We start from the raw sequence: 27,859 nt of genomic DNA on the forward strand, positions 1-27,859 counted from the left end.
TGAGGTGATAAAGTTATTCCAGATCTCCTCTGACTCATCTCAGGCTTTCCCGGCTGATGTTGGACGTTCTCTTCCTCTTGACCATATATGGTATGATGATGCATCTGGTGGGGTTTGCGCTGTAACATCCGGAGGGGGCGTGACCTGGGCGGAGAGAGGGGGCGTGTCTCCGCTCCGTTCCCTCCCCCCTCGGAGCAGGAGGACGCTGGCGGAGACCCTCGGTGCCACAACAGACGCGCACTGCGGAGCGAACGGACCGCCGCCGACACTATGTCCGGTTTGTCACGCGCCGAGGGACCCGGAAACCAGCGGGGCAGCGCGAGCGCCGCGCGCGCGCTCCTCCAGCTGTAGTTCGTCCTGCTGTTCACTTATGCGCTGAACCCCCCCCGCTGCTGCCGCTCCATCCCCTCTTCCTCCTCCTCTTCCTCCTCCTGTGTCCCGCCGGGATGGAGAAGCCCCTCTGCGGTCCGCATCCCGGTCCCAACTCCTCCTCCTCGGACCGGGGCAACTCTTCATCGCGGAGGCTCGGCAGGACCGGGTCTCACAGCCCGGGCTGTGCGGCCCCCTCCCCGGGGGGAGCCGCTCCGGGGGGGGCCCATCCGCAGCAGCAGCAGCAGCGCGGGAGGCAGCCGGAGGGGGTCCTGAGCAAATACACCAACCTGATCCAGGGGTGGCAGAACAGGTGAGCACGTGGGCCCGACGGGAGGCGCGCGCGCGCGAAAGACGGTTCCACGCTGTTGCTATTTGCCCCGTCCACGTTGCACTTTTACCACCACGTCACCGTCAGGGGGCAGGAGGAGGAGGAGGAGGAGGAGGAGGAGGAGTAAGAGTCCGTCCACTCCAGCCTGTTGGCCTGTTTTAATGTAGTCTTTAATTTAGTTTATTTTGAATATTTTACAGAATTTTATATTTTTAATATATTTAACTCTTAATTTCATTGTAATTTTTAAATTAAAAATTAAAAAATTCTACTGTTCGTAAAATATTAATATTTACAGTTTAAATGCGTTTAGCTTTAGCTTTTAAGCTAATAGCGACATTTTAAAACCCTTCTCAAGTTACATTAAACTCAAATTTGCTGCCCTGATTTTAAAATTAGTTTGAATAATTCACTGAAAATATTTTAAAATTTTATACATGTAATAAAATTATTTCACTTAACATATTTACAGTGTACGTGTTTTTTTTAGCTTTAGCTTTTAAGCTAATAGCGACATTTTAAAACCCTTTTCAAGCTACGTTAAACTCAAATTTTCTGCCCTGATTTAAAAAAAATTAGTAAATTTTAATTTTTTTTAAATATATTTAATAAAATTATTTCACTTGATACAAATATTTACAGTTTACGTGTTTTTTTAATCTTTATCTTTTACGCTAATAGCTACATTTTAAAACCTCTTTCAGGTAACATTAAACGTGCTTGTTGACCTATTTGACTATTATTTTGAAAATTTACTAAATATTTTGTTCCATCATATGTATTTAATTCTATTGTTTTACTAAATATAAATATTTACAGTTGGAACTATTTTAGCTGTAGGTTTTAAGCTAATATCAACATTTTAAAACCTCTTTCAGGCTACACTAACTCACGCTTGTTGGCATATTTTACTATTGGTTTGAATATTTTACTGAATATATTTTATAAAGTTAATAAAATTGTTCTGCTAAATATAAATATTTACAGTTTAAAGTCTTTTATCTTTAGCTTCTAAGCTAAATAGCAACATTTTAAAACCCTTTTCGAGCTACATTAAATATCTAACAGTAAATCTAAACCAGACACATCCATGATGACAGATTTAACAGGTTTGTCGCCATGGCAACAGCTATGTACAGCTGCATTGTCTTGTCTAATATTAGAGCCCTGCATGTTCTGTAATGGGGGGGTCAAACCGTTAAAGAGGACGAGCATAGCTGATCAGGTTTTATTGGAACTGATCTATTGATCGATCGGTCAGTCAGAAGACAGAAAAATGTTTGTTTACGACTGAAAGTTGTTTTTGCTTGTTGGCTCAGCTGATTGGTGGATCTGACACGTGTGTGTGGAACCGATGTGAACTCAATCTGTTTCTAGAACCGATGTGAACTCAATCTGTTTCTAGAACCGATGTGAACTCAATCTGTTTGTGTGGAACCGATGTGAACTCAATCTGTTTGTGTGGAACCGATGTGAACTCAATCTGTTTGTGTGGAACCGATGTGAACTCAATCTGTTTCTAGAACCGATGTGAACTCAATCTGTTTGTGTGGAACCGATGTGAACTCAATCTGTTTGTGTGGAACCGATGTGAACTCAATCTGTTTCTAGAACCGATGTGAACTCAATCTGTTTGTGTGGAACCGATGTGAACTCAATCTGTTTGTGTGGAACCGATGTGAACTCAATCTGTTTGTGTGGAACCGATGTGAACCCAATCTGTTTGTGTGGAACCGATGTGAACTCAATCTGTTTCTAGAACCGATGTGAACTCAATCTGTTTCTAGAACCGATGTGAACTCAATCTGTTTCTAGAACCGATGTGAACTCAATCTGTTTCTAGAACCGATGTGAACCCAATCTGTTTCTAGAACCGATGTGAACTCAATCTGAAGTCCATCGGTTCTTTCAGCCGGACGATGAACCCGCTGACACCTCAGTCAGGAAACGCAGCGCAGACACACAGATTAAACCTTTTAAAGTACGACTGTTCACATCAAACAGCAGCGCAACAGGAAGTAGAATGCTGAGTCGTCCTATCAGGTTCCTGCTGAGTCGTCCTATCGGGTTCTGAAGCTGTTTTTATTGGATTGTGTAGTCTTTACCAGTTCACCGTGTGCCCTGGTGTGTGACTGTAGTTAATGATTACGTGGCTCTGTGTGTGTGTGTGTGTGTGTGTGTGTGTGTGTGTGTGTGTGTGTGTGTGTGTGAGTCACATGACACGCTGCAGTCATAACGCATTGAAGATAAAAACAAGACAAGAAAAGTAAAAGCAATAAAGAGGATTTAACGTCTGACACAAGAGAGAATATTTAGGTTGAAGGTGTTTCCCACGTCTCCACTTGTTGTGTGTGTGTGTGTGTGTGTGTGTGTGTGTGTGTGTGTGTGTGTGTGTGTTTTGGACCATGTGCTTGATGTCTCCCACTGCTGCAGAGGAGCTGGGACCAGAGGCCTGTACCATAAAGCTGGATTACGGTTTAGCGAGATAACTTCAGGCTTAACCCTGGCTTTTCGGTACCATAAAGGTGGCTGACTTTCTATCGGGCTACGTTGTCGCGGTAACCTATGCTGAACACCTAACCTGCTCTGGAGCAGGATAAGTTCTGGATAAGAGCTCAGCAGGTATAACAGCCCCACCTACTGACCAATCAGAGCTCAGCAGGTATAACAGCCCCACCTACTGACCAATCAGAGCTCAGCAGGTATAACAGCCCCACCTACTGACCAATCAGTTCTCCTGAAAACGGGCCGTCCGTTCCCTGAGAACCCGGTGGATCTCGGGTCACAGCTTGTGTGCAGAGCGCTCAGGCAGAGAGAATATTTAGGGATGGCTGTAATCCGGTGGGATTGGCTGAACAATGACTGTAGAAAGGTAGAGGTTTTGGGGGAGGGGTTACATTACATCTGTCAGCTGCTGGAGCCTCACATCAGGAATGGAACGCACCCCAACCCCGCGCTGACAGCCCCACACAGTGTGCATTGACCTGAGGGTCTTTGACACAGTTCATATATTTCTGAGTGATGTTGGTCATTATTATGATGTCCTGAAATCCCTCGTTGGACGGGTTACAAGCAAGACAGATAGAATGTCATTGATCAATGATTTGTTTCAGTAGATCATGGATTGATTGATTGATTGATCGATACTTTTATGTATTCTGTTGGCGATGCTGAAAACCTGTGAAGAACACAGTACGTAGAGCTGTTCATAAAGTCACGGGGCTACGATCACATGTCATAACCAAACATGTGGTTCACACACACATGTATGAACACACACATGTTACTGTAGTCAGACACACAAGTGCATCATAGTGGGGCAGTAATATTATAATGGCACTAACTTCCTCATTGACGCAGTCGGCCATGTTTTCCCAGAGATCCTTGCTCCGTTTGGCAGCTGCAGCTGTGTTGCTTTTTGCCTGGATTATTGATTTGTATTGATCGTATTTATTAATTATTATTGTTTGCTCCTCCGTTGTGAAATATGCGGTTCGGGACGGTTTGTTGCATGTTTGTGATTGGTCGCATGCAGCAAACTCCGCCCTTTTTATGTGAGCGCGAGAGTAGACAAGCCTGAATTGAATTAGTGAGTTGATAGCCGGCTTTATGGTACCGAAAATCCGGAAGGCGGATGTCTGGGTAAGTGAAGCCAGATAAGGAAGAGGAAGCCTGACTAGGTTAATCCAGCTTTATGGGACAGGACTCTGATCCGGGATGGAAGCCAGTGTTTTTCGGAGGGGGAGGGGGCGGGGTTAGGCTAACACAGAGGTTAAGATGACTGAATGAATAAGTGAATGAATGAATACATGCATGTCATTTTAGTAGTGAACTGTCACTTTAAATTCATATTCTCTCTTGCTCTATATATACACTATATATACTGTACATATCTAATATAGATTATTATAATTGTTGTTATGCATATATATATTTATAATATATTGAATTATTTATATTTAATTAAGATTGATTGTTCTTCTAGAAGACACACATTTTGTGTGTGTGTGTGTGTGTTTGAGTGTGTGTTGGTACACAGGTGTAAGTCAGCTATCTCTACCCCAGTGGACGAGGACCAGCATGTGGGTTCTTCAGCCCTCAGTAGTGACTGGCAGGATGACTTTGTTTGTTTGATGCCCAGTTTTTGACTCTGGGTGTTCCAGATGTGAACGACCGCCCATCCCAATCCTCCAGTGGTGAAATCCAAACGTTCCCAAACTGGGAGAATCTCCTGCAACGGAAGAAACAGAAAAACTCAGCCCCGCTGTTAGACGTGAATATTCACCAGCTGCTGCGTCTGAGGATCTATTTTGGGATTAATAAGTCGACTCTGCAGCGCGGCCTCCAGACAATCAGGTTCTGCAGTTTGTTCGACACAATCGCTCACCAGCGCTCGCACAAAGCCGGGCTAACCGACGCTAACCGACGCCATCGGTGCTCCTGACTCCTGATTGCTGGTGATTCATCAGGTTTACACGAGAATCATGAAATACTAGAAACCTAGGCTGGAGGTGGAGGATCGCTGGATGTGTGGAAGCTAAATTTAGCGGTTAGCAGGATGGGGGAGCACATGACGGGTGAATCATTTCTTTGCAGCCACTGGAATGGAGGAGTGTTTGATTGGCTCCATTAAAGCCATGGCTCCGGTGGGCATCACAAAAAAATCGGGTTCATGATTGATTTTAAAAAATTTTAAAAATATGTCGTTTATAATTGAAGAAAAATATGAATAACAAAACTTTCGATTCAAAAATATTTTTTTTAAATAATATTTGAAAAATCCCTTAAGAAAATTTATTAAAATATTTTTAAAAAAAATTATTATTATTATATTATCATAAAAGTTAAAATCTGAAATTCAACCATGTGACTTCACGTGAGTTAGCTTGGCAGTTTTACCGCCCCCCAGTGTTCAAATATCATTAAATGCACCTTTAACATCTTCCAAAGCTCCTCGGAGCATTTTTGAGAATTTGCTGCCAAAAGATCGACGAGGAGGAGGAGGAGGACGAGGAGGAGGAGGAAGAGGAGGTGCAGATTCTGCTGACACGTTGCTTCCCGCTGCATCGATGCTAATGCTGTTGGGAAACGGCGTTTCTGTTGATGCAGATAAAGCGCCCGACCGGACCGCTCTGTCAGTATTACAGCAGCGACACGTTTGACGGATACCAGTAAATAAAACTGATCCACATCCGACCGACGGGTTTATTATTGATTATTGGAAAGAGAACGTTTCACAGTCGGGGGCAGCTTTGATTAAAAATCAAGTTATGTACTCGAATAGGGTTCAAAGTTATGATGGACTTCTCCGTACGTCTTTACCTTTGTGGATATTTCTAAGCCTGATGGTGTGTCGTCATGGCAACACGTCACCTGTGCAGGAACAGAGTCTCTTAGGGGCTGAGGCCGCATCTCGTTCTTTCCCGCGTCTGCTTTCTCAGCTCCTCCCTGAATCCGAGCGTGTTGTATTTTTTTTATCCATCCATCACGTTAAAGGTCTGCGCTGTGATTTCGCTGCGGAGGCAGGTCTTGTCTGGAGGGGTCAAGGCCCCCGCTCTGCTGACGGGACGGGGATCAGACCTCCTGTGTCGGCGGGATGGAGACTGACGCAGGCAGGATTGTTCCGTTCGCTGAGCTCGACATAAATCACCGGCTCTCCTGATGGAACGAGTCACGACCGCCGCTGGGATCAATTTCCAGAGCGCGGCGGCGGCGTTGGCTGTGATCTTTGTCCGGAAACGGAAGGACCGGAAATGAAAGTGTGTGTGATTATTTTGCTGCTTGGTGTCATGACGACGTCCTCTGGTCAAAATCTGGACCAATGCTTTACATCAGGGATGTCAAACTGATTTTTACTGAGGGCCACATCAGCATAAAGCTGTCCTCAAAGGGCCAGATGTAACTAATAAATGTAACTAAATGTAACTCAATGTCATGTAACATAAATGTAACTACTCCTTAATGTTAAATAAATTAATTTATCATTTATTCAAGTTACCAACATTATTCAAGTTACAAACAAAGTTACACAAAAAACCTATGTTTGCTTGTTTCTCTGTTCTAACATAAATCCTTTTAATTCAGGTTATTAAACCCACAGAACTCCATCAATCAAGGATCAAACTATCAATCAATAAAGAAAAATAACATCAGACACAAGTTAGGACGTTAACTTTGTTCACTACGTTTTTGTCAAAAGTTAAAATGGGTTTAATTACTGCATTTTGGGAAATGTAGTTTTGGTCAAAACACATTTTTGACCTATTTATTTTTAGATACTCTGACCTTTTATTGCCTTTAGGTCCACATAACATGATGTTATGGGGCCTTGACTTTGACACGCCTGCTCTAGAACTTAAAATAATAGTCCAGAAAACGTCCAGAAACACAAGATGTTTGTGTGAGAACACACACACACACACACACACACACACACACACACACACACACACACACACACACACACACACACACACACACACACAGCTCACCACAGGGTCGATCAATACTGCAGCTTGTGTAATCACTGGTGGAAAAAGAGCATTGATTGTGAGCCTGGGGGGGTCTCTGGTGGGGGGTTTCTGGTGGGGGGGTCTGGTGTTTCTCGGGTCGGTGCTACAGTAGAGCAAACAGTCCCTGAAGGTCATTGGCTGTCTCCTCTGGCTACAGAAAATGGAACGTGATGGCACTCAGGTCGTACGTCTCGGTCGCCGGCGCCGATTTGATTCCGCCCTGATTGAACGTGATTGGTTAATCACAAAGACGAACCATCCTCCTCCTCCTCATGCTCCACCCCCCCAGAGGAAAATCAAAAATAAAGTTTCCACGGGGGTCTGATATGTGTGTGTCTGATGTGTGTGTCGTCCCACGCAGGTACTTTGTGTTGGATCCGGATTCGGGGCAGCTGCACTACTTTGTCAACGAAGCAGGGCGGAGCCAGAAGCCCCGTGGGTCCCTCCCCATGATCGGCGCGTCGGTAACCCCGAGCGACGAGGCGCCGCACATGTTCATCGTCAACTCCGTCAACGGAGAGCTGTATAAACTCAGAGGTATGTGTGTGTGTTGTGTGTGTGTGTGTGTGTGTGTGTGTGTGTGTGTGTGTGTGTGTGTGTGTGTGTGCATCCGAGACCATCTGACTTCATCCACCTCGTGAGGACCCACTGTCACACTCCGCCCCACCTTGTGAGGACCTCTTGACGCATCACGACGCAACTGATGTGAAATAAGCCGCGTGATGATCGGGTCGTGCGAGAACGCAGTGTCTTGTGATTGGCTGCAGGGGCAAAGGGGAGGAGCCGAGGGGATTCGATCATGTTTCAGGACACGGACGTAAAATTAGGATCATCAAACAACAAGATGGTCGGTCAGGTTCAAACCGGCTGATTAGGAATCTTGACACAAACCGGATAATTAAAATAATATTATCATTATGAACCAATCAGATAGGAGCGCCGGAAAAACACGTTTGGGTTTAAATATCACAGTTCATATGTTTATTTGAATGTTACTCAGGGATTTGATCTACAGTCGTTCACGATTCAAGCTTTTAAAGACACTCTTTGGTATCCAGGCAACCTTTGTCTCCGTCATTTGCTTGATTATATTCAAATTACTCTGAGAACAAAGTGTCTCTAATGTCCAGAAGAAACAGGAATAATTTGAAATTTGCAAATTTTCCAGACAAAAACAACCTCGTTTGGCTTTTACTTCCCTTCCGAAAGCATTTTAAATGATCAACTCTGTTCTTTTACTGACGGAGGAGAATCCACCGTTGTTTAAACCTTAGTTTAATTAATCCCCTTTGATCAAACCAGAATAAACCTGTTTGGGGTTAAAGGTCAGGTTAGCAATCTGAAGCAAACAAATCCCGTTTTAATCTGCTGGTCAACTATAGTAATAATAAGACGTCAGGATGTTACCATAGCAACGCGTCACCTTTAGCCCCACCTAGTCACTCGACTGACCTGGTGCCTGAATCTAAACCACCAATCACAGCAAGAGGGAGTGTCAGATGGTCTCGTGTGAACACGCCCACTCTTCATATGCGTTCTCTGCTGGGAGGGGCTTTAGAGGCAGGGGGCGGGGCCTAAATGCTATACACTGATGATTTGACCCTGAAATTGCAGGAAAAATTCCAAACGTTTTGTTTGTCTTCTTAAATGCAGATTATTCTGGGAGTTATTGTCATTTTAATGACTTTAATCCCCGATTATCCTTCAGTTTCCTTTGAGTTTTACGCTCCAAACGTCTCCCATGATTAAATCTGAACCTCGAACGTGAACCATTATCTCGAGCAACAACATCTTTTCACGTGGTTGCAATGATTAAAATGTTCTAATTAGACGAGAGAGGCTCTGCGATGGTTTCTCTGACTCGTACCAATCAGATATCGATCAGATATTGATCAGACGCGTCTCTGGGGTTGTTTGATTCACGTTTTCATCGGACGCTCGGACCGGACAGATGGGTATGTTGAAACACGGCTTCCCAGGTCTGGGTTCCTGTCACAAGCGTAATAATCTAATCCACGCGTGTCCGTTTGAACAGGTGCGTATTAGCATAGCCGCGCGCCGCGGCGGCTACGCTCACTTCAACGCAGACGACCAATTATGTGGAATCTCGGCATGTCAGAGAGAAATATGGGATACAGGCACCTGCTCCCTCCCTGGGGAGGCCCCCCCCCCTCAGGAGGGGGTGACGTTGGTGGAGGATGACGGTGAGGCGAGCAGGTGGCGTTCGCTCCCGGCGGGAACGCTCCACGTTCTTCCCAGACTTCTCTCATTTTCTCAGTCGCCTCTTCAGATCGGGGGTTCTCGCCGACGGCGACGTCGGGGGAGGGGTGGGAGGGCGACAAGTGCAAATTGAAGTCTCCTCGCGTCGAGACGACCGGCGGCGGCAGAAAACGGTTAACAAGTGCGGTTAAAGCAACGAAACAATCCGTCTAGTTCTAGAATTAAGTAACGAGGTTTTAATCTAATTTCTGAACTGACAAACTAATTAACTAAGTCATTAGAGTTTGAACAAATGAGGTTAGGTTTTTTTACTAGTTTTAGTTTGGAACTAACTGGGTTTTGGGGGGGGGGCTTTATATGAATTTTACATGAATTTATATGATTTTTTAAAAATTTTGAATTATTATTTAACATAAAAATTGTATTTATATTTATGTTATTATTTATTATTTATGTTTATTGTTTATGTTTACTCTGCATGTTGCACTTTTACACCAATCCTGCTCTATGTGCTTTCAATTGCCCCTTGGGGACTAATAAAGTTTTTTGAATTGTATTAGCCGGTGGCTAATACGGAGAGCGCCACATTTTGTTTCTGCGTTTTAAGCGTTTCCTGATGGAAATCAGGTTAAAGGAAGTCGTATTTAAATAAACAACTCCGTCTGTCTCTGGAGCTCCCAAAAGGTTACGATCCAAACCGGCGTTCCGGTGAAGCGTTCCCTGATTGGTTCCCTCATGAGTCCCGCCTTCCCATCCGGCGCGCCGCTCCAGGTGAACAGAAAGTGATGAATTATTTCCTGTCAGCGTCGCCGGATTCAGTCTTTTTAAATTTTATTCTAGATGTGACAGTTAAATGTTTTGTTCCCGTTGGAACGTTAAACCCCGACTCTGTTCGAGCTCGTCGGACTGAGATCGCCACGGGAACGGGAGGCAGGCGGGATCAGTCCCCGCTGGCGAAAACCACGAATAACAAAGAAGTGATTAAAGTGTTTACCAACCTCTGTTAGAGTAAAAAATAAAAGCCTCGTGGGTCACGTTTCTACGTTCATACATCCATTTTCTGTACCGTCGTGGGTCACGGGGGTTTCTGGAGCGAGAGGCAAATGATGGAATCTTTACCTGTGAATCCGTCTTCTTTGCGTTCTTTTCTGTTTTTAGCCTCCGACGCCAGGGAGCAGCAGTTCTGGATGAGTCACCTGCAGGCGTGTGCCAGACGTCACTCCGACAGCGGCGCCAAGGTACGACCGTCACGCCGCGCCGCGAGCTAGCCGGAAGCTTCCACGCCCGTCCCGATATTCCCGTTTGTCTTGATGAATGTCAGGAAACTCAGGTTGACTTCAGAAACATAAAAAAAGAGATGAAACATGATAAAGAATTAACGGTGAGATTAAATCGCCTGATGGGGAAATAAAACGTAGGAAGTGGAATAAAAAACCGTCTGCAGAGCCGAGTCGTGTCGCTGGATCCGGAATATTTTACGATTTATGGAAATCAGGGATGGATCTTCTTCTCTGAGCGTCGCTGTTACCGTGGAAATCTGTGGGTTCAGGTGGGAGTCGTTCCCGCGGCGCCAGGCGTCTCGGATTATCGTCCAGGCGTGTGCGTTTGGGGGGCTTCAGCGAGAGCTATGGGGGGATTAGCCGAGGGGTTTCATGTGTGTGTGTGTGTGTGTGTGTGTTCCCAGGTGAGGAAGCTGAAGGGTTCGGATGAACACCTGGGTGTGGAGCGAGCAGGGGGGGGCCAGGAGGTGCTGGTGAGTCGCTGCCGCCGCTGCTGTCTCCTCCTCTTCCTCACCCTTTAAAGCTAGCCCCGCCTCCCCAGATACGAGCGCCGATGCCGATTGGACGGCAAACTTATGAGAAAATATAGACATAAAGCTGTCGCCGTGGGGGGGGGACTTGATGGACGATCTTCACTGCAGTCAGCCAATCGTTTGGCTTGGTTCATCCTTATATAAGAGGTCAAAGGTCAGCACTCACAGTTCTCACATTATTTTCACCTTTCCATCATCCGACGGACTCCGCCCCCCCTCACAAACCGCTCGCCGAACCATCGCCACGTCTTTCGGACGCGACAGCGGCGAAGCGCTCGTCGAAATCAAAGCCCACTTCCTGTGCTCCGGCATGATGGGAAAAGTCATCAAAAGCAGAATGGGGGGGTGGGGGTGGGGGTGCGGGTGGGGGGGGGGGGGGCTGCATCCGTGTCTTCTTCATCCGGCCTGCAGAGCTGTGCAGGCGGGTTATTTTTCTCTGTTCGTTGTCTGCCAGGCGTTTCCACAGCAGCAGCTGTTATTACTGCACCCCCCCGCCCCCCCACGCCCCCCCCCCAGCCTCTCGAGGCGGCGGCGATGGCGGCTCTGATAATAGATGTCTGGAGGAGGAGCGGATTTATTTATTACAAAAGAAGGAGGTTTTACTTTGACAGACGCAGACTGGGCTCTGGGCGCTTTTATTTTGAAGGAGACGTGCCTGACGCTGGTATTCTACAGGAGAGGCGTTCATCTGTGAGAATGTGGACGGATTCACAAACATCTGTTTACCATCAACACACAAGTAAACATTAACGTGATTTAGAAGTCAGTTCATGGAGGCAAACAGCTGGTGGCGCTGACGCTTTATTTTGTTAAACCGCAACAAAGGAAGAGACAATAAAAGGATTTAAAAACCTGAAAATGTTTTTGCTTTACTTTTTTTTTTAATTTCACGTATTAATTTTCTAAACTGATTATTTCCTGATTGAACAGATTGATTGGGTTCAAAGACTGAGTCTAAAAATATCCGCTCTGTCTGGTCGTGTCAAACCTTTTCTGGTCGTTTTAATTTTTAATGACTCCGTCTATATTTAGGAGTCTTGTGTTCGCCCCCCCCCACCCCCTCGCAGGACGACAGAGACTAAACTCGACTTCCTTTCGTCCTCGCCGGTTTAATGCCTCCTTCATTTCCTCTTATTATTTTTCATTTTGGTCAATTCTAAAGAGAGTCCTACAGAGGCCTCGCTGAAGAGAACTTTAATCCCAAACGAAACCCTCAACCGTCACGTCATCGTCCTCCTTTCACATTTAAAACCCCACACAATCTCTCTCTTCCTTTCTTCCTTCCCTTTTCTGTGTCACCCCCCCCCCCTCAAACGCCTCCCCTCCCTCCCCAGGGCTCCTCATCCTCTGGTCGGACCCGTAGCTTCTCCCTCCTCCCCCACCAAACCCCAACCTCATCCCCGGGTTCTCAGAGGCACCTGAGCCACGCGGCCTCGCCCGGCAGCATAGTCACCATCACCCACCACAAATCCCCGGCGGCGGCTCGGCGGGCCAAGAGTCAGTACCCGGGACGGCTGCTGGAGGTCAAAGAGGTGGGTGTCGCCGGTGTGGGAAGGGCTCCGCCTCAGGACGTGTGCAGTGGGCTGGAAAACACTCGTGTTTTTGTGCTAAGAAGTCCGGTGTCGTCTGCAAACAGACGACGTGGAACATTTGTGAACCTTCACAGAAGTTTCTCCGAGAATAACAACGGGTCCTCCAAGAGGAGTCGGCGAAGACAGAGTTAGATCGAGTTATCGGAGATGTTTGGCCGCGGTTGTCACCGCTAAAGGAGGCGGCGTTAGCGTTAAAGTTCAGCGGCCGCTAATACTGTAAACTTTGGTGTTTTGGGAGTTGGACAAGCTGAGTGTTTTAGAATGATGGTTCTAAAGCTGGACCCAGGTTGGCATTAAGTTTATTTGGAGCCGAGAGAAAGCTAGCTTACGTTAGCATTAGCGTTAGTCGTTTGATGCTTTGTTTATCGTACAACTTTCCCAAAACACTCTTGCCTACCCGTCTGGATCATCTTTCAGACGTTGTCCCTCCGATATTGGGTGTAACGTTTGTGCGTTCTGATCGTCTGGACTTTTTTGGGCGTGGCTTCCAGAGAGACGCTGATGCGGTGAGTTCGGTTAGCGTGCTCAGTCTTTCTCGGAAGTCCAGCTCCGTTGGCGTTTCTGGTGGTGTGTATCAATACTCATTAGATGGGGGAGGGTACAGTGATCAATCTGGGTCAGGAATCACTTTACGGAACCGTACGTAACATTTATTAGAGCTTTAAATAGATCGAACATTCGCTAAACGCTAAACCCCGGATGACTAGTTCCAGAGTTTACTTCAGATCTCTCTGCTGGAAACTTCCAATCAGATTCCGACTCATCTTGAAGTCGGTTTTCTCCGCCTGTCGGTCGCGGCGCCTCTTCATCGGCGTCAGTCATTCACCTCCTCATCCTCCTCTTATCTCTGCAGGAAGCATTGTTTCCCCTCCCGTCTCCTCTTAATAGCCTGTCTGCGGCGGCTTTTTATGATTAATTGACAGAGATTAGGACCGAAGTTGAGTTTTGCGAAGCGGAGACGATAAAGGAATGATGGAGACGCGATTGTTCGCCCGGTTACCGTAGCGCCGCTCCCGAGCACCGCAATGTTTCTGCCTTTTGTGTCGAGACGAGTCGAGCTTCCTGGGTCATTTCCAAAGCTGCATCCGGATGCAGAATTTCAGAGAAAGGATGACTAAGCAGTTTTTGACAGAAAGGCGAGGCTTCCGAAATGTAAAACGGGTCGACCTGAACGGTCGGCGTGGAGACGATAAAGAGGATCTGACAGGAAGTGTGTCGCGTTTGTGTTATTCTAACGCAAAAACAAGAAGGACACCTTTATGAGGCATCGGATCGGCGCCAAACGCTTTAACAATACGTTAAGACGGTCGTCACGTCAAACCCGCGGAGGATTGTCATGACTCAGCAGTTTTTCAGCGTCTCGAGGGCGATCGCGCCGCTTCGCGGTGCATAACTTTCCCGTTCCGCGTGCTGGTTCTCGAGTTCTGCCGCCACTGGAGACCACAACCGTTTGATATCGTTTGTCTGGTGACCACGCCCCCTTTCCCTTTGCCCCTCCCCCTTCCCTTTCATCTGAGCCATTCCCGTGAAGCTGGGACCATTTGAGGAACTGGCGAGCAGATGGTGGCGTCGTTAAGCGAAACAAATGTGGGACGCCGTCGCCCGTCTGCTCGCCGTTCTGTCGGTTCTGCACAACTGGGTCGGTGCTTCTTGCGACCTGATTGGCTGACTGTCATTGTTAAGCGTCTTCTTCCCCCCGGTTGGGGGTTGGGTGAAGGGGTGAGTTTGATTTATGCACCAGTCGTGAAAAAAGCCTCTAAAGCAAAAAAATAACCCTGTCTGCGTCGCCGCGGCGACAAACGACATCACTCAGACAGACGACATCTGACTCCCCAGCGTGGAAGTCGGGCGTTCAGGACGCTGTCGCCTGTCATCCGTCTGGATCCGTCACTCATCCGACGGCGTGATGCCGGGAGTCCGACCACATCACCATCTGTCCTCGTCCGACCCGTCACGGCTGACGTGAACCAATCACGCGCCTCCGATCCAGGCGGCAACACCGCTGGGAAGCCGCTCTGAGCCGGAGCACCGGGGTCGGGCTATTTCTGGAAGCATCACCGGTCCTGTGGGAGTGTGTGTGTGTGTGTGTGTGTGTGTGTGTGTGTGTGTGTGTGTGTGTGTGTGTGTGGGAGTGTGTGTGTGTGTGTGTGTGTGTGTGTGTGTGTGTGTGTGTGTGTGTGGGAGTGTGTGTGTGTGTGTGTGTGCCCTCACTCCAAACACACTGACCTATCTTTTTAGCAGATGTCTGATGTTGCAACCGATTTATGAACCAAACTGGAACAGATTATAGATTCAGATCTAATGCCGTATCCATCCACCAACACATGGTAAAGAACGAGATCTGGTCTCACTGATGTATCCATCTACCAACTCTCCCTGTTGTAAAGAACAAGATCTGGTCTCACCGATGTCGTATCCATCCACCAACACGTGGTAAAGAACGAGATCTGGTCTCACTGATGTATCCATCTACCAACTCTCCCTGTTGTAAAGAACAAGATCCGATCTCACTGATGTTGTATACATCCACCAACATGTAAAGAACGAGATGCGGACTCACTGATGTTGGATCCATTCGCCAACTAGCGGTGGTTTCCTGTAGCACGACTCGTATGTCGGACAGAAACACGGACAGAGCGACGGCTCTTGTCTCAAGTAACTCGTATCTCGAGGTTCTACTTTATCTCTCAAACCACTGGAGGCAGGACGCGGCGCTCCGTCTGCCTGAGGAGTGAAGCGTCTGACTGGAGCTCATCAGACGCGTTCGGTACTTAAGAGGCGTCTTTGCATGAACGTCTTCATGACGTGTGACCCTGAAGCGGCAGCTCGAAAATAGACCCGTGTGATGAAGAGGGAAGGTGGATGTGCTGCCGAAGCACGTCAGGATGTGTGTGTGTGTGTGTGTGTGTGTGTGTGTGAAGCCATACAACATTAATGAATACAACATTTCCACGCTGATAAACAACCCAGATTCATTAGCCTCCAGAGGAGCTTATTACCGCCGGCGAGGAAGGCGAGGCCTCCTCCTCGTGTGATGCGTTGAGTCGCTGACAGGTGAGTCACACGGGAATAATCCCCGGCAGGAAATATCCCAGAGATGCTTTTGTTGGAGGGGTTGCGGCAGGTTCTTTTTTGTCGCAGATGCTGGAGACCGAACGACGCCTCCAGACATCACGCGGAGCCGTGTCACTTCCTACGTGTAGGGGGCGGGGCCGGATGTGGCGTCAAAGCCTCATTCCATTGCAAATAGACTATTATCTTCGGACTTGATGATCTTGATGTTAGCCTGTGGCTAATTTGCGTGAAGGGACTTTTGATGATGTCATAGTTAACTCGGACCGCCTCTGTTCCCCAGGTGATGTCACAAGCTGAGGGTCAGCAGAAGAACCTGGTCCAGTCCATCGACTCGCTGCCCCCCAGGGGACCTCTGTCCTGTCTGGACCAGGACCTGCTGCTGCTCAAGGCCACGTCCGCCGCCACCCTCAGCTGCCTGGGAGAGTGCCTGAACATCCTCCAGCAGACCCAGAGCCACAACCAGGGGCCACTTCAGTCCTCTGAGCAAAGCATTACCGCCCACAGGGCCCCCTCCGGTGAGTCTGTCTCACCCCCAACCCAGTACCAGGAACACCAGCAGTGGGTGGATTTGTTTCCTGATGTCCACCATGAATTCAGGTCGCTGCAGAAGAACGGTGTTTTAGATGTTTCCTCAGGAAAGAAAAGATAGTTTGAAGTTATATTCAGAGGTGGTTTGGGGTAGGATAGGGTGAGGGTAGGGTTGGGGTAGGGTAGGGTTGGGGTAGGGCAGGGATGGGGTACGGTGGGGTTTAGGTTGGGGTAGGGTAGGGTTAGGGTTGGGTTAGGGTAGGGTTAGGGTCAGGGTCACGGTTGAGGGGGTAAAGGCACTTAGTTTGGATTGACAGCAGTCACAAATGAAAGTCTTTGCAGGTGCTGACTCATCCTAAAGGTGTGCTGAGGCTGATGCGATGAATCTCAGAGCTCTCCGGAGAGTCCACTTTTTGTCTGGGTCTCTTTTGGGTGGTGCCTACTCATCCTCCCGTCTGCCCTTTTATTCCCCTGAAACTCCTGTCGCTGTCCGTCTGAACACACCTTTAGAGAAGGATGAGCTCCAACACCTGCAGACTTGGGAGCTTGATTGGAATTCTGTCTAGACTCTCTGTGCGATAATTCCAGCTGGATTTGTACCAGGAGACCATAAAGAGATAATGTCGTGTAAAACTGGGGAACCCCTCGGGATTCCACCAGGAAGAGCCGGAGGACGCGACTCCAGGCGGATGTAGAGACGGTTTTGCTTCCGCCATGGTCTTGATCTAGATGGTTGGGTGTATCTGCTGTGAATTCAAACAGAAGACTATCAGGGTGGGGTATTAAGCCTAGTACTTGCCCCCCACCTCCATCTGGATTGTGGGGTTGTGAGTTCTGTGTGGGTTCTGAATCCCAGCCGGTCCTCACAGACTGTCGGCCTTGTGTTTCCACCAACAGTCTCGCTGCCCTGTCCCTGTCCACCAGACAGGGGGTGGTGTGGAGTGGGACCGTTGGGCCGCAAGTACAAACCTCTTTCATTCCGCTGCCTGGCTGATCAGTCCTGCGGGGGTCCAGCTGCCCCCTGCTTCCGGCATGTACCCCCCACGCCTCAGTGAGGAGTTTGTTATTGGGATCCTTGACTTTTGCCGAGCAGCTGATGAAGGGAGTGGCTGGTTGGTTGTTTGGTTGGTCGGGTGGTGGATGGATTGGTTCAACCCACTCAGGAAAGCTTCGCCACTGCATGGGCAAGATATCTCTCTGGTAGAGAGCTGAGCATGAGGTTGGACTGTGATTGGCTGGCTGGTGTTCGATTTCTACCAACTTCCTAACAACTTGTTTGACCTTTAAACCCACAAAAAACCAAACCGGCCTCATTCCATCAGCTGTTGTCATGGAGGATCTTCGCCACACCTCTAATTTTCTGGATCCTCCTCTATCGCTGCCATTACGAGCTTGAAGCCCAACCCCTGACCTCACCCCACCCCCCCAATGCAGTTTCCTTTATGGAAAACAAGAGTCCATAAAGGAAACTCACCTGCAGACAAGTCCGCTTGTCTCTGGACATACAGAAACAAAACAGTAGGGAGGAGTTGGATGTGAACGCATCACCAACTCTGAACGGAGGGTCAATGGAAGGTAAAAGAAACTTGGACTGCATGAACGATTGTGCGTCACTCCGGACTCCCGATTCGCCTGCATGCTTTGATACGATTGGCCGGAGCGTTTCTACTTCTGGTGCTTCGTTAGATCGTCTCAGAGGAAGTATGGAAGTAGACGTCTCTGACGCAAACCGGCCTCACGCAAATCAATCTCTACCAACGTCAACACATGTCCGAACGGTTTCTATAAATGTACTCTGGAATGATTTCGCTGACACGTCTCAAGAATAACCTTTTCAAAGGAATTCAATTCCCACTCAATTTGCTCCTCTCACTCCCTCGATGTCGAGGAGTCCGGCGCCTTAGGAGGACGTCCACAAACACATTCCTGGCTCCTGTCAGTCCAGCTGTCGGCCAACCGAAGCTGAACGTGGCCCCGAGGGCTTTTTGTTAACGCCAACTCGCCTCGGGTTCGCCGGCGTGACGACGCCTGTCGCCGCCGCCCGCCTCTCTCTAATGGATGTCAAAGAACTGCCTCTTGTTGCGTTAAACCTTTAACCCAGTTAGACCTACGGCAGATGGGGAGGGCTGTAGCGGCTCGCCAGTCACAACTGGCTTTTACCCAGTTACGCACAAATATACATTTTCCACTCCCTGTGGAACACCTCAACGTCTCATTCATGGAATACCACAGAATTTTGTTTGAGTAGATTTGACTCGACTCTCTGATGTTTGCTTTTGATCCATCATTGGGTTGTTGGTTTTGTTTGCGTAACAAAAATTTATCTCACGACTCTTACGGGGTAGAACCGAGAAACAACTGCCCTTCTGGAACCCAACTTGCACATTGCCGCCATCAGGTCTACCTTAAATATCTCACGTCAGGAACAAATCAGGAAACACGTGATTGGCGTTCTCTCTCGTGTTGCCTTCGTCAACAGAAAGCAACGATTAATTTAGCCCCGCCCCCACCGCCGCCGCCTTTGACGCTGTTTTTTCTTTTGCAGATGGCGTCCCTGTGTGGTCTGTCCCAAAGTCGCCCTCGGGCGAGCTGCTGAAGAACGGGGGCCTGACTCCCCTGCGGTCGGCCGAGCCCTCCCCCGCCCTCAGGAAAAGGAGCGCGTCCCACGGTGCTGAGGTGAGGCTTCGGGTCGCATTGCTAAATGCTAACGCTAACCTTGTCTCGCTCCTTCGGTGGAAAGTCGCGTGTTTCCGTCGTTGGCAGGATGGGGGGACACGCCCAGCGTTTCATTACCTTACCCAACACCGTGAAGCGTCTTACGCGCATTTTACTCGCCGCCGCCATTTTTCCAGATTGATTTCCTGTTTTCCAGGCGGCCATTTTTCAAATGACTGAAACACATTAGGGAATGAATTTGCAGATTCGTTGGAGGACGGTCATCCGTCTTGGTAAACACAGTGTCATTAAAACACGACAGGATGTTTTGTCACCGTCGGGATTTTGTCAACTTTTAAAAATAAATAAAGGTTTGGTTGTAGAACTTAGAGGGTTAAGGATGAAACGGCTTCAGCGTTAAATTAATGTGGAAATAATTGAAGAGCATCTGGGATTAAACCGTCGTTCACGTCTAGATGTGGTGTGATGGTTACCGCGGTGACACGGATTAACAGTGAAGGAAACGTTTAAGTGCCGCCGTCGGATAAATGGCTCCCACTGTGTGGCGCCGGGCCTCAGGAGTCCCCAGAAGGGGGCGCTGTGACTTCCTGTCTGTGTCTGGGGGCGGTTCCCAAAACATTCACTGTCCAAATATGGTATGACGCTAACCGCTTAAATAAAAAGCATATCATTCGTAGCTTAAACATTAGCATGAGTAATGACTGTGTCCTACAGCACAAACAGGCCCCGCCCCTTCCTGTCAACAAGCAGGCCTATTTTGAGGGTTTAAAATTAACGTTGTAATTACTGCCTCACACACACACACACACACACACACACACACTTCCTCTCTCTTAGCAGCAAATATTGACTTTAATAAAGCAAATGTACGACAGAGAAGTTCAACTTTATGTCTTCTAATGTTTCTCAGAGGAGTGTGAGGATGAGGATGAGGATGAGGAAGGGCAGGAAGTCTCACTGTTCACTAATTCAGATTTTTGTTGCCGAAAAATCAAAATTATCCCGAAAATATGCGATAAAAAGCGTCTCCGGGTTCTCACATCTGTAAATATTTCCTGTGATGATGGATAATTATCTCAGTAGTTTCTGAGCGCCTTACCTGGCCACAGGTGACACCGGATGGCTGCTGTGGAATTCAGCCTCCGGTGGCGGATCTGAATGTTTGAGCGTCGTCTGAAACGCTTCCGTCGCCTTTTGGCTCCAGACGCCATGGAGTATTCAGCTGCGAGCGAACAGGTGAGACGTTTACGAACGGACATGCGTTAAAACCCGAGCGCTAAACGCTAACGTGGGAACCGTGGCGACCGTGGGGACCCGGGTCAGCTGAGCCGTGATGTCATCTCATCTGGAGGCACGGTGATGTCATCCGTTATGCTGATGATCATTTTCTGTTGACCTACTCGTGTCAGGTGGGGACTCGGCGTTAGCGTGTCGACACGCTATGAGCTGACGTGTCAGACCAGGTGTGTGTGTGTGTGTGTGTGTGTGTGTGTGTGTGTGAGTGTTTCAATTGACATTTAAATTCAAAACAGCAGTTGCGGTCTAGTTTAGCGTCTTTCAGCTGCTTGTTTTCAGTCTTCAGCTACAACTTTGTCGTTTGACGGTTTTAACAAACTCGTGTCGGTGCGTCGTCGCCACACCTGGACAGACTCACCTTACCTTCAAAAGGTCAGAGGTCAACCCGATCCTCCCCGCCGTTTGGTCGTTTCCCCGCCTGGAGCGTAAAGAAGAAAACACGTCACCCCAGAATAATCAGTTTTCTGTTTGAATTATTTAGCGCCGCGGCGGCGTTTGATATTCGGCGCTAGTCTGCAGCCGACAAGAGGAAGCAAAAGGCCGGAGCGTGACTGGGGGGGGGGTGGGTGGGGGGTAAAACTGCTGGCGCTTGCAGAAATCAGGTGGGTTGATGCGCTTGCAGCAGCTCCGCTGCACCTCATTGGCTCGTGTCAGACTCCTCTATTGTGTTATGAGGGATGTGCGCCGCTAACGGCAGCAGGAAGCTAAGTAAAAATAAAATAATAAAATAAATGTGTCAAATAAATAATAAAATAAAAATAAAATAAAATAAAATAAGTAAAAATAAATTTATCACATTTTTAACACATTTTTAAACACATTTAGGTTTTGATTCAACAGCTCAAGAAAAGGTTTTAACTTTACTTTCTGTATAGCATAGGTTTTCACCTGAGAGGTGGAGTTTCTCCTCAGCTCCAGGAGGGGGCAGCAGAGTCCTCTGGTTGCATGAAACAAGACGAGTTCCCATCCTAACAGGCGATGATGTCACACTTTAATAAATGTATTTGTGGGGGTGTGAACATCCTGCACCTGAAAATAAATGGATGAACCTCAGGAAGCAGGAAGTAATAAAAAAAACCACGACGACGCTTCAGGTTTATGAAGTAATAACATCCCTGCTTTTCTTCTTCTTTTGAGATCAAAAAAGATCAAATAACGATGAAGCGTGACTCACCAGCCGTCGACTTCCTGCTTTCTCCCCGACATCAGAGCTGAAATGAAGGTTTGAAATTAAAACTCGACTTCAGTTTTAGCCTCGGATTAATTTTTCTTGTGATCGTCGAGTTTCCGTCGGCAGAATGTCAGAGAATAAACGACGTCGCCTTCATCCTCCTCTGACATCCTCCAGAAAACTGTCGGATGCTGGAGGCATCCGTCTTTTTAACGTGTTTAACTCGAGTGCACACACGGTTAGCGTAGCCCTTAGCTTTACTTCCTGCTAACCTGTCGTGACTTGAGTGACATCACTCGAGGCGGCCTATCAGGTGTGGAGATTCCCTTGAGTTAGTCAGTATTTCACCGAAGGGCGTCTGATTGGCTCTTAACGATGATGAACTTTGTTTAGGCTCCGCCTCTAAGCCACACCCACCACATGGTGCGACGACAGTGTTTCTCCTTTAAGTCAACCTTGAGGGTGAGGAAGAGGAGGAATCAAACATGAGGTTGGAGTCAATTAAAAAGAAGAAAAGAATCAGATGAACAGCTGACTGAGGAAGAGGAGGAGGAGGAGGAGGAGGAGGGGGAAGAGGAGGAGGAAGAGGAGGCTGGTTTGATTAGTGGTGATTAAACCAGCAGATGCACCACAAACAGGAAAGGTGGAGACGCAGATGGAGGATAAAAGGAGGGAAGCCACGACCGAGGAGGACAGTAAAGGGAGGGGGGAGGAAGAGGAGGAGGAAGAGGAGGGTCCATAAATGGAAAGAGACGGAGGGAAACACACCAGAGGGATGATGGAGGGACGTAGAGAGAAACGTCAGCGGGACTTTCCCTGAGCTCCTCTTTCTTCTTATTTTTTAACACTCAGAGAGGAAGGTGAAGAGCACCTCCTCCTCCTCCTCTTCCTACTCCTCCTCCTCCAACACACCCAGGACTCCTCAGAGAAGCAGCTCAGGAAACTCCGTCCGGGAGCAGGAGCTTGTTTTTTCGCCCGTCAGCCGTCAAACCAACGGGTTTTTGTGTTTCTTTGGAACGTCCCGTTTTTTTCCCAGGGAGCCTGAACGTCTCTGGATTTACCCGGCGACCCCCCAACCCGACCCCCGCCTCATGGGAAATGCGATCCAGTTGTATGCAGGTCAAGCCAGTCGCTCCTCAGCAATGTAGCGTGAGTGTTTGGGGGGGGGTTGATATGTAAATATAATAATAATTCATATATATATATATATATATATATATATATATATATATATATATATATATACATAAACATATAAAATTTTATTTATTCAGTTCTTTATGAATTAGAAATAAAAAATTGTCACTCAAGTCATTAGTTTGGAGAAGCTAATTCCCCCATGCTAACACTTTAGCCATCAAACTTTATACATTTAAACATTATTTTAGTAATTCCGACATTTTTATAGATTTCTCCTATCGGTTAAAATTCATAAAAAATCCATTGAACCAGTTGAAGTTTTTAAAATTTAAGCTAAATGTTAGTATCTTGCGCTAGCATGTTGAGCTAGCACGCAGCAATGCAAAAAAAGCATCAAAATACAAGATTTTTCATTCCAACTAGTGTTAGCATCGCTATGCTCCTCTTTTTCATCTTCTTATAACGAGTAATGCATCAAACTGCTAATGCTAATGTTAATATTTAACTTGAAAAGTTCTTTGAATTATAAATTATCATTAAAGTAGTTAGTTTTGACGAATCAAATCTGTGTCCAACAAATGAAGTAGCTAGGCTAATTCCCCCGTGCTAACTCTAGCATTTTTTCCCCACATTATTCTAATATTTAGATATTTTTATAGATTTCATATATTGGAAAACATAAAACATACAAAACGTAAATATTCATTAGACCAGTTGAACTTTAGCAAAATGCTAGCATCATGCGCTAGTTTCTTGCAATAGCATCTTACGCTAACATGCAGCAAGGGAGAAAAACTAGTTGCAGAAATGTTTAACTATGTGAATCGACGTCAAAATGATTTTTTTTAGTTCCGACTAGCATTAGCATCGCTATGCTCCTCCTCTTCCTGTTGAGTCAAATAAAACAATGTTTTATTCACGTCTTTACAAACTCCCGGAGGCGTGACATCATCACCTGGAGTTTCCTGTTCCTGTCAAAAACCTCTTTAATTAGTTACAACTGCTGGAATCACAACAGACCTCCTCCTCCTCTTTTCTTTCTGTTTCTATATATAACGCTCCTCCGGGGACTCCTGTTCGTGTGTGTTCATGCGTGTTCCTCACGTGTGCGTGTGTGTGTGTGTGTGTGTGTGTGTGTGTGCGTGCTTCGCTGGGTGGGGACTTCTAGTGCGAGTTGATCCGTTGAGCTTTTTCCTTGCATACAATGAAATATTCAGGCAACAAGCCGGCGCTCCCGTCCCAGGAATCCCCTCCTCCTCCCTACAGGAGCATGTAGCATGTAGCGACGTTAGCATGAGCCCAGTTAGCATGAGCCCACTTAGCATGAGTCCAGTTAGCACGAGTCAGGTTAGCACGAGCCCAGACTCTCTCAGCTCGTCTTTCACTGGTGGAAGAGCTTTACAAAGCCGTGCAGGCGTGACGTGGAACACGCGTGGAGGATGAGGAGCAGATGGGTGGAGGAAGGAGTCGATGCCCAGAGGCTCAAGAGCACTTCCTGCATTATACATCAGCCCCCGCCCCGTTTCCTCCTCTTCCTCCTGCCCCAAGTTAGCAGAAATGGAACACCCCCCCCCCTTTAAAAATCGGCTTCCAGACGTAAAAATCACGTAAACAACGATAAAGAATGAAAAGAAACGCAAAAGTCACAAGAACACGTCTGAACACGCTACGTCTTTACTCCGCCAACGAGAACGAGATGCGGTCTCACTGATGTATCCATCCGCCAACGCGTGGTAAAGAACGAGATCCGGTCTCACTGATGTCGCATCCATCCGCCAACACGCGGTAAAGAACGAGATGCGGTCTCAATGATATTGTATCCATCCACCAACATGTGGAAAAGAACGAGATCCGGTCTCACCGATGTCGTATCCATCCGCCAACACGTGGTAAAGAACGAGATCCAGTCTCACTGATGTTGTATCCATCCGCCAACACGTGGTAAAGAACGAGATCCGGTCTCACTGATGTCGTATCCATCCGCCAACATGCGGTAAAGAACGAGATCCGGTCTCACGGATGTTGTATCCATCCGCCAACACGTGGTAAAGAACGAGATGCGGTCTCACTAATGTCGTATTTCCGGTTCTTCCGCAGCACCCCCCGGGTCTGGAGGACATCAGCCCCAGCGAGGAGGTGACGGACACGGAGGACAACGATGAGGAGGACCTGGGCGTCCTGGACGACCAGCGGAGCGTCATCCTCCACCTGCTGTCGCAGCTCAAACTGGGGATGGACCTCACGCGGGTGAAGAACCGCCCCCAACGCCAGACCCTCAGGTTCTAAACGCTTCCAGTCGACATCCTCTGAACGTTCACCTTCTCCCCCCCCAGGTGGTTCTGCCCACCTTCATCCTGGAGAAGCGGTCGCTGCTGGAGATGTACGCTAACTTCATGGCGCACCCCGACATGTTCGTGTCCATCACGGCGGGCGCCAGCGCCGAGGAGCGGATGGTGCGCTTCGTGGAGTACTACCTGACCGCCTTCCACGAGGGGCGCAAGGGCGCCGTGGCCAAGAAGCCCTACAACCCCATCCTGGGGGAGACCTTCCACTGCTCCTGGGACGTCCCGCGGGAGAAGGTCAAGCCGCCGGTCAGACCCAACCAGGGGTCGCCATGGGAACCCAACAATGCCCAGCAGGGCGAGGATTCCGCGGGCGGATGCTACCGGGTCCGGTTTGTGGCGGAGCAGGTTTCCCATCATCCACCGGTGTCGGGGTTCTACTGCGAGTGTCGGGACAGGAGGATGTGCGTCAACGCCCATATATGGACGAAGAGCAAGTTCATGGGGATGTCGATAGGCGTGTCCATGGTGGGGGAAGGTGAGCGGTCATTTGACGACGCAGCAGTTTGTTAGCATGACCGGACGCTTTACCGCCTACAAAAACAAAAACAATAAACTAGACTCAGAAAGGCGTCAAGAAACCGTTATTTTACATATCGGTGACGTCACAGCTCGTAGCCCCGCCCCTTAACGCCTGATTTCCACTACCGGTGAGCGACTTTAAAGGCGTTATATAAATTATACATTCTTTTACTTTCAGTATTTAAAGCGCGTTTTGAATCTGGGAACATTTTGTCGCTGTGATTTCCCGCCGTCCCTGAAGGCATCACAGCTGATCCCACGGCGACACGTGACGACGCAACAACGCAGCCGTTGTTTACGAACAAATAAATCCACTCATGCTGCGGACGCGTGACCCCGATGAGGAGGAGGAGGATGAAGATGAGGGTCACATGCTAGGCGGACGCAAACCGCCTAGCATGTGACCCTCAGGAAGCTCCTCCCCCTGAATTGATTAGCGTCCTGTGCTTCAGCTGACGTTTGCCCCTCTTTCTCTCCTGCCCCCCCCCCCCCCAGGAGTCCTGTGTCTGCTGGAGCACGACGAGGAGTACGTGTTCACGCTGCCGTGCGCCTACGCCCGCTCCATCCTCACCGTCCCGTGGGTGGAGCTCGGCGGGAAGGTCACCATCAACTGCGCCAAGAGCGGTTACTCGGCCACCGTCACCTTCCACACCAAACCGTTCTACGGCGGGAAAGTCCACAGGTCGGCGTCTCCTCCCGTCGTTCTCATCCCCGTTTTTCCAATTTACCCATGATGCAACTAGTCCTTTTCCTTCTCCTTCTGTTGCCAGGGTGACGGCGGAGGTCAAGCACAACCCCACCAGCACCATCGTGTGCAAAGCGCAGGGCGAGTGGAACGGCACGCTGGAGTTCACCCACAGCAGCGGCGACACCAAAGTCATCGACACGGGGAAGCTCCCCGTCACCAGGAAGAAGCTGCGGCCCGTGGAGCGCCAGGGGAGGGCGGAGTCCAGGTGAGAACCAGTCGCCTCCAAAGAGGGCTGGTGGGCGGGGCTTCCTCCTCTAACCCGTCTGTGTCGCAGGCGGTTGTGGCAACACGTCACCAGGTCGCTGAAGGACGGGAACATGGACGGCGCCACGGAGCACAAACACCGGCTGGAGGAGCGCCAGCGGGGGGAGGAGAGGCAGCGGGCGGCGGACGGCACGCCCTGGACGCCCACATACTTCACCAAAGAGGTGAGTGCCGTCGCCGGGGCAACGGGTTAACCTTTAAACCACCGCGATGTGAGACGAGTTGGAGACATCTCCACCCGAGTGGTGTTCGTGGTCACGCCTCTTCCTCTTCCTCACCTGCAGGCGGACAGCTGGATCTACAACAACCCGCTGTGGAAGTCCACCTGACGGCGGCGCTGCCCTCCCCTCGCCGTCGACAACCGGGCTCCTCCCACCCTGCGCCGAGGCGGAGCTTAGAAACCAGAGGGACTACCAGAGGCACGGAACGGGCAGCAGGAGGTCCGGACACCAGTTTTATAAACGATTCCTAGTGTTACTATTCAAAGTAGAGTATTTCTATTTTTCACCTTGCCAAGGCCTTTTTGTGCACACACACACACACACACACACACACACACACACACACACACACACCTGGTGTGTTTCAGATCGTCAGTGTTTTTAGTCGTCGGAGCGAAGCCCTCGTAGCAACACGTAGCAGTAACGGACTAGTTCACGCACTTTTCCCCGTAGATTTCTACATCTATGGCTTCAACCAATCAGGGTCGTCTCAGAGAGCTTTCCAGGAAGTAGGGTGTGGCCTAGAACCCCCGGAGGGCGGGTCATGTGCTCTATGTCACTATGAATGTAAACGAACACGTTTCCTGCACTGGTCCGCTCGTTTCTGTCCGTCCACAACAAAAAAAAGGGGCGTCGTCTTTTTCGTGCTCCGCCTCTCCTCTAATTGGGCAGCGGCAGCTGAAGTTCACGCCCCTCCCAGGGCAATCAGGACTCAACAGAAAGGACCGCCGCGGTGTGCTTTCACGTTCAGCGGAGTTTAGTTTTAAATAAACTTTTGTTCTTCCTTCATTCGAGATTTTTCAAATCACATGCCTCGGTTTGGCCCCGCCCACCTCGCCTTACAGGAAACCCTCCAACGCTCCGGACTCACTGGTGTCGGTTCTGATTGTCAATATTGTTAATAAAGACTTTTTTATCTCACCACGTCCTGAGTACATGTAAACTCCTCTCTCGTATTCATTTTACGTTTGGACTAAAGTTCCGACCCGTCCAGCTCAACTTCCTGCAGACGTACCGCTGATCCAGAGGCCCCCGGGGG

General features: G+C 48.6%; 1 protein-coding gene across 2 annotated transcripts; it reads left to right on the forward strand.

Moving 5' to 3' along the window:
- Positions 1-27,744, forward strand: LOC137607199 (oxysterol-binding protein-related protein 10). Of its 2 annotated transcripts, XM_068332772.1 has the most exons (13): positions 1-682; positions 7,574-7,749; positions 10,591-10,670; positions 11,117-11,185; positions 12,580-12,777; positions 16,193-16,427; positions 18,986-19,116; positions 24,821-24,970; positions 25,057-25,543; positions 26,083-26,269; positions 26,358-26,540; positions 26,610-26,763; positions 26,884-27,744. In XM_068332772.1, the coding sequence occupies exons 1-13, from the start codon at positions 447-449 to the stop codon at positions 26,926-26,928; spliced, it is 2,331 nt and encodes a 776-aa protein (XP_068188873.1). In that variant the 5' UTR covers positions 1-446; the 3' UTR covers positions 26,929-27,744. The 2 variants fall into 2 exon arrangements, with proteins under 2 accessions (XP_068188873.1, XP_068188874.1); XM_068332773.1 differs by lacking the exon at positions 12,580-12,777 and having other exon boundaries at positions 2-682.
- Positions 27,745-27,859: the final 115 nt, after the last annotated feature.

The sequence above is a fragment of the Antennarius striatus genome, chromosome 14 (genome assembly GCF_040054535.1).
Source record: "Antennarius striatus isolate MH-2024 chromosome 14, ASM4005453v1, whole genome shotgun sequence".
Lineage (NCBI taxonomy): Eukaryota > Metazoa > Chordata > Actinopteri > Lophiiformes > Antennariidae > Antennarius > Antennarius striatus.

Coding starts and splice junctions, on each gene's coding strand:
- LOC137607199 (XM_068332772.1), top strand. CDS start 447: ATGGAGAAGCCCCTCTGCGGTCCGCATCCCGGTCCCAACTCCTCCTCC. Junction 683..7,573: donor ATCCAGGGGTGGCAGAACAG/GTGAGCACGTGG, acceptor CGTCCCACGCAG/GTACTTTGTGTTGGATCCGG. Junction 10,671..11,116: donor ACTCCGACAGCGGCGCCAAG/GTACGACCGTCA, acceptor GTGTGTTCCCAG/GTGAGGAAGCTGAAGGGTTC.